The 10,199-nt window shown below is 38.1% G+C and overlaps 1 protein-coding gene across 1 annotated transcript in view; it reads left to right on the forward strand.

Annotated features, from left to right (window-relative positions):
• Nucleotides 1–7,286: 7,286 nt before the first annotated feature.
• PKDCC (protein kinase domain containing, cytoplasmic) overlaps nt 7,287–10,199 on the forward strand; it is a 24,017-nt gene continuing 21,104 nt past the window's right edge. The window contains exon 1 of the mRNA XM_053458921.1: nt 7,287–8,140. Coding sequence (XP_053314896.1) covers nt 7,487–8,140 — 654 coding nt within the window. The 5' untranslated portion in view covers nt 7,287–7,486. The remainder of the gene's footprint in view (nt 8,141–10,199) is intronic.

Below are 10,199 nucleotides of genomic sequence, written 5' to 3' on the forward strand. Positions count from 1 at the left end.
AACAAATAAAAATACTGCAGCATTTAGAAAAAAAAAGTCAATTCAAAAGAAAAAATGGTAGAAATGGCAAATTGACTCAACGGAGGCATTTTTTTAAACATGATTTATATTAGATCACACAGATGCATATACTGTATCTATCCAATATTATAGCAGTTTAACACAACTATATTCATTTATTCTGGATTTACAAATATTTTATTGTTCTACAATAAGGTTTTAGGAAAAATCCCCAATTTCTTTTGTTAAGAGTAAAAATAAAAATAAATACTTAAAAGGAATATTGATAGAACTGCAAGAACGCGGATAAAACAAAAAAAACTGGGAATGAGGAGCCAAGGAAGAAATAAGATTTTACGAATTTTATGCATGTAATAAATAGGTAGAACTATGGGGTCGAATCGTCCTTATGTACTATACTCTACGTTTCTATACTTACCCCGCAGCATAGGTGGAAGAAGGTAATCATTACTGTCTCTTTAAATAACATTTTATTAAATAACACAGATACGTGCTTTCAATGTATTGTACTTATTGTCGCCCTGAATTCAGTCGCTAAACTATTAAAGGTCAAAAACAAGGGCGGGCTGACCGGAGAGGTAGGGGGGCAATCGTCCCTTTGTTGAGGGGTAATCAAACGGAGTGGAGGAGGGGGGCAAGCTCATTTGGTGTTGTAATTGTGACATTTACAAAGCAGACAGATTTCTCTTTTGTGCAAAAAAGTAGGTCTATAAATAAATAGAATTCTATATAAATAAATCTATAAAGAGATATTTTTCGGCGATCAGTAGGTGGCGCCCAGATGAAAGTTATTCTAAAAATAATTCTTAATTATTTTTTCCTTAAAAGAGTGACTTTGAGTCAAAAAAGTACATCTAAGTCTTATCATGTGCAGTATTGTTATTGGAATATTAATTAATTTGTCTTGCTTCAACAGGTGAGAACTCGAAAATAATGTTTTGTCCTAAATATAAACGCTGTTTTTACCTAAATTATAATTCAAAACTAACATGCAGCCTATAATCACAATTTGTACTTCAGATAATAGAAATTCACATTCAAATCATTACTATCCTATAAACTGATACATTAAAAGTACATCGTTGTTGTATCATGTTACCCATAAATCCCATTAATATATACATATATTTAATTTACAATGTTTGGGGAGAAAAACACTAGTTTTGTATGTTTCCAAATTCTAACGTCAGTGTCCACATTCATCCATGTAGCTCTCTGTGCCATATTCATATGTATTTTGTGTGTGTGGCCAAATTCTTTTTATTCTTCCCCATCTACTAGCTGTGACCACTGTGGGTGGGCGAAAGCTGGCATGAAGGCACCGGAGATGGTTGGTTCCAGGGCAGCTGTTGGAGTTGGTCTTTGGAAACGACAACACATTTTTAACCATTTTATGCAGGATCTTTTAGATTCCAATTTCTTAAAGCATTTCTTCGCTTAAGTGTCCATACACAATGGTCTGCTTATTCTTACAAAAAGGATTTTGAGATTGTAACAAAATTTGCCATTTGGTAAGCCTTTGTGGGTAATAGAGCAACTGGTCCTATTTGCCAGTCTCTAATGACCAATAGTAGTTGGTGTGCGCAGAAATGTTGTGCAATTTTTATTCCTGTTACAAAAGTATGTGCTCACGGTATCTGCAGATGTAGAGTAAATAAATAAACCCGTGGAAACATAGCATTGAAGGTATGGAGCAACTGAATAGCATACAAACCCACCATTGCAGGTATAGATCAACTGAAAAATCAAAATCAGCATTGAAGGTATGGATCAAATAAATGCTGCATGGAAACGCTTAATTGCAGGCATTTTGCACCCACAGGACTTGTCCTGCGCCCTGTGTTGTTCGCCTGTTGTACTGAATGACGCACAGAATTCTGTATAAATCACCATATTTATTAGAGATGTGAGCTCATACACTTTAGCTGCCTTACTGTGCCACCCAGCTCTGGGGCATCTCTGCACTTCATGTTGTCTGACTCTTATGAATATGTATTACAGGTTCAGCACAGCACACGCCCCAGCACCTAGATTACACACAGAACTCGCCCAGATTGCATTCACAGGATTTAAACAGCACCCAGATTGCACCCACAATGGTCTCCCCTAGGATTCTCTGGTCTCCTCTGAGCCTCTCAGGCATTCTGTTTATTCATTCTATACCCCATAGGACTAAAACAGTAACAATGCAACTGCCTGCCTATAAGCACACGTACATACACTTTCAAAACACAAGCACACTCTCTTTTCTCATAATTTCTCCCCTACCTCATTATCTCCCCTCTTTTCATTTCTCTTTATCTTGTATCTCCCTTCTCTGTTTCTCTCCTTCTCTTTACCTCTCCCTTATCTCCCTATCACTCACATTTCTCTTTATCTCTCTACTTTCTCTGTATCTCTCTTCTTTCTCTTTCTGTCCACCTTTTCTCATTATCTCTGCCCCTTCTCATCTTTCCTTTCTCACTGTCTTCCGCTTCTAGATCTTCCCTTCTCTCTCTTCTCTTCATTAAATCTCCCCTATATCTTTCTCTTTATCTCTCCATTTTCCAATGATCTATTCTATACAATCCATTCATTAAAACTCCTGCGCACGCTTATGACTAAATTGAAATTTACTGCATTTACTAAAAAAAGATAAAGATGGACAGGGTATTTAAAAAACAGATGAAACTTGATGCTGATGATGCACAACTCCAGGCCAGGAATTCTGTTTTGCCCAACCTGAAAAAAAAAGTAGTTTGATTATTTTTTTTTTTAATTGAGATGCCTGCATTCAAGTTGGGAGATCCAAAAACTGTGGGCTGATTGTGGCCCTCGAGGCCTGGATTCATGCATCCCTGCAAAAAATATATGCCTGGTATGTCCTGTCAAGAACCAGGTCCTGCGTTGTTGTAGGATCAGTGTTGATTCTTGTAGTTTGTCTCTCTCTTCCACCAGACAATAATATGTTCTCAAAAACAAGACATTTGTGTTTGTCAGCTCACTGGAGATCCCTGAGCCATTAAATACAAGTTTCAGTAACATCTTGGAAAGGGGTAGCCAAGGATGAGGCTAACTAAGGCATCAAAACTGAGTTGAACAACTTCCCTGATATAGAACGTCAGATGTGTGCTAATACGATGGAAGAGAGAGTTTGGACAGCTTGACAAAATAAAGTATATTTCACATGGTCTTTGAGCTTTGCTCATACATCTGACACCAGAAGGGTTAAGGTGCCAAATACAATTTCAGCCTTAAAAAAGAAATGAACAAATACAAAATAAACAACTGGAATGAATAATAATAATAATAATAATAATAATCATTAAAAGCAGTGTTTATCAAAAATGGTTGCCTACAAAAAAGATGAAAATGATATTCAAATTCCTGTTACGTTAAATGTAATGGTGCTTTATAACGAACAGTTAAGAAGCTGAAACACAACTCTCCTTTTAGTGAATAGACCCCAATGGCACATACGTGTGTAGCATTGCAACATTGGCTTTGTCATATGTACTGGCATGTGCAGCATGTGTATTACTATGTAATGGGAATTATCATGTTGCATGACTGGTTTTAAATGGGGAAAAGTCAGAAACTTTGGAAAGAGAAAAAAAATACTAGTTTTTCGCTAGCCAGTTATCAGAATCAGGCTTTACAAAAAGATATAAAATTGAAGAATCCAAGATTGTGGCTTCTTAAAAACTGTGGCACATTCTATTTCTATAAAAAAAGCCAAAACCTAAATTTCCAACAAATCTAAAGCAGTATAACCAATATGAAGACAATGTAAGATGGTACAAAAGATAGAATCCTACCTGCTGAGGTTTGGGACCTGGGGCAACAAACCCCCTCCTCCTAATCTCCCATAAAAACAGCAATGGCTGAAAGCAAACCCAAAATTTACACCTCCTGTAAATTACACTCATCCTTAGCCGTGACAGCCTCTCTACAGCTAAAAGTAAATAACAACTATTTACCGAGACTCCCCCATCATAAAATTAGATTCAGTTCATGCAATAAACACTCTAACAACCCCCCCACCCCACCCCCCCCGGCGGTCGCTTATCTGAAAAAATGTAATAATCATGTTTTTTTAACCTAAAATACACATTTATTATTATTAGTTATTGCTGTTATTATCTGTGTTTATACCTCCAACGTATTCCGAAGGCCAATTATGTAAAGACATAAAGTGTAGTTTATAATATAATATATTACAAGGTTGGATGATCCATTTATCCCATCAAGTCTGGCAACTTCTTGTAAGGACACAACATTGGTCTCCTCTTAGATCCAGAAGCCATATGCCTTTCTCATGTATGTTTAAATGTTTTCAATGTATCAGCCTCTACCATTTCTGCAGGGAGGCTGTTCCACTTATCTACCCTCTCTCTCTGTTATACATAAATATATATATATATATATACATACACTATAAAGTTTGATGTCACTTAGCTGTTTTCATGGAAAACAAGGACATTTCTAGCTGTAATATAATTGTAAACGATCAATTAGCCTTTTAAAATTAAACTTGGATTAGCAAACACAACGTTCCATTGGAAGACAGGAGTGATGGGAGTGATGAAGGGCCTCTGTACACCTATGAAGAGATTCCATTAAATATCAGCCGTTCCCAGCTCCAATAGTCATTTACAACATTAACCCCGTCTGCCCTGTATTTCTGACCCATTTCATGTTATTTTCCCTTGTTATTTCAAAAGCAATGACATTTCTAAGTGACCCCATACTTTTGAATGGTAATGTACATTGTGGTAGAAAAGTGAAACATACATATTTTAGTAATTTAGATCACCCATGTGTAATTGTAGTTATTTGAAGAGACATTAAAATGTGATTCTGTTCATGTTTAACCACATTCATTTTTTTGAAAGTTTAACTCCTTGGCTACCGGATGGCACTTACTATAAGAGTTGCTTTTTTATCTTTAACACAAGGTTTAATAAAAATTAACAAAAAAAAATTAATGCTGGTTTTGTTGACTATTTAGGAGTTGCTGGATACAACATCTCCCAACAATCTCAGCCAGCCAGACACAGCTGAACTTAAGGTTTTGGTGAACTGTGTTATGTTATACAGAGAACAAAGAGATGACTTGCAGGACTCCAGTTGCTCAGGACTCCAACTCCCAGTATGGTGCTGGATTGGAATCCTGGAGTGGTATCAGAGGCCAAATATCCCCGACTTAGAACTTTTGGTCCCTTCCTCATGCATAAGTCAAACTAATACATGGGGCATAGTGTATGTGATTTGTCTGTTTGTTTATCCTACATAAACAGGAAAATAAATGATGTGGAATACACTTTGCAGTAAATGTGTGTCCCATGAATGTATATTGTAATGTATTGTGACCTCTCTGATTTAATTTGCTCACAGCCTTTTGAAGGGTCTCATTTGCTTAAAGCAGCACCAGGAAAGCATTAAGGAATAAAAGCAGTTTATTGTATGGGTGATATGCATGGCCAGTCTGATGTGATCACTCTCAGCCATGTGTATTAGTAATGTGTATTTAAAGGGTCTGTCTCTTAGCCAGCGGATCCTGCCACCTTCTTTCACCCACATGAACTTTAGCTTTGGAATTCTCTCAGGACATTTTACTGCTTTCTCTTGTTGATGTCCTTTTCTTTGTGAAGTCTCGGGTCTTGATTGTGTGTGTTAATTAGTTGCTAACAGCACTATAATGCGGGTTTGATGGATAACCATGTCATTAGCACTCACCCCTGTGATTCACATCTCCAGCAGGGCAAGGGTTACCCCATGTTGAGTACATGATTTGTAGATTTAGTCTAAAAAGAAGAGATTTATCCTTCCAGACAGTGGACTTCCATTATCCATTCTAAACCTTTCCACAGCATCTTCTCCCTCTCCAAAAGAGACATCAATTACATTTCTTTTGCCAAGGAAGGCTCTTTTTAACCCTTTGAGTGCCTCCTGTGTTGCTCCTCTCTCTGGGTTTTAAAGGGCACCATACACCATAAGAAATATGATATGTTTAAATACTAATTTCATGGAGCCAATGCATTGCTACAAAGTCTCTCTCTATAGCACAAACTCTCTATTACACACAAAAAAATGTTTCGATGGACTGAATTCTCTAACTTTCTCCAAATCCCTTTATAAATGACTAATATTAATAATGATAATCTAATTATCTAAATAATAATAATCTAATTATCTAGATAATAATAATAATAAATAATCTAAACTAACTACCGTTTTTTGACCCCTGATTATCACAATAGCTAATTCGATCCATGAGATCAGAGGACTCTCTTAATAGAATAGGAGGCTTGCAGATGTCCCTGGCAGTGGAAGGGTTACACGGACAAAAGCGATCCATTATGTGTTATATATATATTTTTTCTGCGATCGGTGTTTACAATTTCCTTAAATCCCCGTACATGTGTAGAACATATGGATACATAAAACAATAACGTGCCATAATAATTCACTTTGCAGCATAACATGCCTGATTAAAATGACTGCATGTTGGCTGCACGGTGTAATCTGACATGCCTTTGCTTCGGTTCATTTGTCATGCTCCGTATTCTTAAACCGAATCACTGAATTCGGATCTAGAACGCGGAGTGAGTGCCCGATCCGTTGGCGTACCCGGCTCATCGCCCTGCTCCGTTCGGATGGGGACGGTGAGACTTTTCGGTGACTTCCCTCAGGAGGGTTAAATAAATGAGCCATTTAATGCCATCAGATAATCGCCGACCCAAAGGTTAGATAATCTGCGGTAAACAGACCCTACCGACCGTGATGTTTACACAACAATTAGACAAATAAAAGCCCTATGCAGCCTTAATTACCCCCATCAACTGGGCAAAGCATGGGGCAGCTTTTTCTAACAGTTTTCAATTAAGCACAGGAAATTAAAAAAGGAAAACATACACAAAACATAAACACATATTATATACATATATATTATTATATTATATATTTATATATATATATTTACGAGTACACAGATCGATATATATATATATATAATCACACCACAAGTATATATGCTGTTCGACAATATATATTGTATATAAATAAACACCGAATATTACTAAAACCATCCCAGTACAGATCAGATATAAAACCGGAGAGTGTGCGGAAAAAAAGTCACCAGGCTATACACAGCTGGGTTCTGCCAGTCCTACCCGCACTACAACTCCCAGGCGCCTTTGCGGCAAGCCTCTTTGGCTCGCTGGAACTCAGGAGCTGCCCATCAAGTGACGTCACGGAGATTAGCGCTCAGGGTTTAGTGCGGGTGGGTTGTGCTCATGGCTAATAAGCGCTTTAGAAGTTTAAAAGCGCAGAGGCAAGTGTCACACGAGTCTGCCTTATATGGGTGAGGTCCAGCGGGGCGACGATCCACTAATACAATGTGAAAAGGAGACCTCTGCAGTCTCCATCCCATCATTTGTACAGAAGAACTGCAGGAGGCTGGAGACCTGGAGACAGCCTTAGAATGAGACGCAGGAAGATCGCTGTTGCAGCTGCCTTCTGCCTGTCCTTCTTCCTCGGCACTTTGCTTAATTTACTGTGTGTTCCAGGCTTTGATCATCACCAGCAGTTCCAGACTGGGGTGACCCCCGTGCCCCTGGGGGCATCCTGGCAGGGGAAAGGGGGCTCCTTGGACTTGCTCAAACAGCTTCGGGAGAGGTACAAGGAGGTGATCCGCTATAGAGAGCATCAAGCCCCGGTGTCAGCCACAGGGAGGCTACTGAGACCGCTGGAGAGGAGGCTCATGGACCTAGCCCAGAGGTCCTCTGACCACCGGCAGAAAGCCAAGGGGTCCACCTCCGAGCAGGACTCGGTGCCGGTGCCGCATCTCAGCTCGAAGATAGACGTGTCTCTACGGCCACCTTTGTTGGGATGCCGAGATATCAGCAATGGAACCAACGTGCGCTATCTGGGCTCCGGGTACACGAAAGCCGTGTATAAATCCGTCCTGAATGACACGCTGTCGGTGGCTCTAAAATCGGTGGATTTCGGGGGACATGATATCCAGAACTGCGTGAAGCAATACGTGACTCTGGAAGAGTGCTACCGGCTGGCCTCCTTCAAGATCGTTAAAGAAATGATCCTCCTGCAAAGACTCCAGCACCCCAACATCTTACAGGTAAACCCATCAAGAGTTAATGGCATGTCCCGATTTACAGGTGAAACACCGCAAAATAGATGCATAATATCTATCATATATATATATATACATATTTATATAATTTCCTAATATAATGCACTTTTTCGTGAAAATACGGTTATCAGTGCCCTACCCTGGATGTCTATAAGTAAACAGATTATATACATTGACTTCTATTATTCTATACTGTTCTGATAGCATGTCCTGACAACATAGAGTTAAATCAGGCACACTTCATATTGCTGGTGCCTGGGGGGGGGGGCTCAATGTAAACCCATAATAGAGAATTTTAAACTTTTTATAGTAAAATATTTGTCTGCCTGGACCAGATGCATTTGCTATACCTTAGATATGAAACACATTCAGCCCAGTGGTTGGGTTCCCACAGATGCACTTGAAGGGGACTTTAAAAAAACAGACATAAAAAGCAGAATTCTATTGGGATTTGGAATGTAAGCATTGAATAACATTGTGATATTAATCATTACTAATTAATTAATAATTACACACATACAGTATATATGTGACAACTCCCAGTGGAGGTAGATCAGGCTGATCTCTCTTCTGGCCTAGATATGGTCTTTTTTTTTTTTTTTGCATTGGAGGGTAAATGGTTAATTTTCATTTCACTAAATACAGTGCTGGAAAGGATAAGTGGCAAGTGTGTAAAGTCACTGGCATTCAAAGGGTTAACACTGCATTTGCTTACAAAGGGCATTCCATATTTAAAGGGACAGTGTGCACTGCGCTGATTCTGCTGCCCATTCCTTCTTTTTTTTTTTGGTCTCAAGCTGCAGAAGTGTAAATCAAATCCAGTCTTTCAAGACAGGAACAAGGGTATCTGTGTGTCCTGACAACACACATCCACTGTAGAATCTTTAGCACTATTGATAATTATAAAAATATTGTGTGGAACAAGTTTCCTTGGCGAGAAACAAGCGCTGTCATTGTTAATTCTCTATTGGCGACGCTATCTGACAATGAGATTTATATCAGAACCCATTCTTCGTAATAAACAGGGGGGGGGGCGATGATACAAAGTTCTCGTGTTGTTAAGTGATCGAAACATCTGTGCAAATCTGTTTACAAAGGACTAATACGGGTCCGGTTATTCGTAAATACAGATGTGGCTGTGATACTAAGAGGGGTGAACTCTTCGGTAATCTGTGGCTGATTTAAATCATTTCTGTCCCATTTGTCTTGAATGAAAATCATATTGTTGGTTTTATATAGATTTCCAAAATGCACTATTTTTATATTAATTATAGTGCTATAATATAAGTGTGTGTGTGTATATATGTATATATATATATGTATATATATATATATAAATAAATATATCACACACACACAGATTTAAAATGTTACTGTACCCCCGGATATCATAAGTCTATCGTGTATATATATATATATACACGATAGACTTATGATATACGGGGGTACAGTAACATTTTAAATCTTACCCAGCTAGCTATAGGTGGATTGAGCCCTTTATTATAGCTCTTTACATGACTTATTCCAAGTTGCATGCAGTGATATGAATATGGATGTTATTGGGTTAAATGAATGTCTGGACATCATTTTTAATGTGAATTTTATAAGGTGATCTGACCGCCGCTATATGGATAAACCAGTTCTTTAGAATCTTAGTAAAACCTGATTATATAAGCAGGAGGTTTTTATTTTATTAACAACAAAAAATCTGGCCTTATTGTTTATGAAAAAAAAAAAGTAAAGAAATGACATTAAAAGGCAATTTTTAGCGATTTACGAAAGAATAATGTGTAATATAAATGGGTGGAGAATTTACGATCTGCTCCTTGTTTAGTATTTTTTGTAATAAATTGTTGTTAATTTGTATCCTGGAAATTCACACCGATTCCATATATTAGTAATATAGAAACCGCAAGCTCTGCCAGGCGTAGTAATAGCAGAAGGAATCGCTACTATCCTGGATCTCCAAGCAGGGTTGTTAATGTGTCGTCGTTGAAATGCGCCATCATCCGAACATAACGCAGACAGATAAACATACTTTTAT

The sequence above is a fragment of the Spea bombifrons genome, chromosome 3, assembly GCF_027358695.1.
Source record: "Spea bombifrons isolate aSpeBom1 chromosome 3, aSpeBom1.2.pri, whole genome shotgun sequence".
Lineage (NCBI taxonomy): Eukaryota > Metazoa > Chordata > Amphibia > Anura > Pelobatidae > Spea > Spea bombifrons.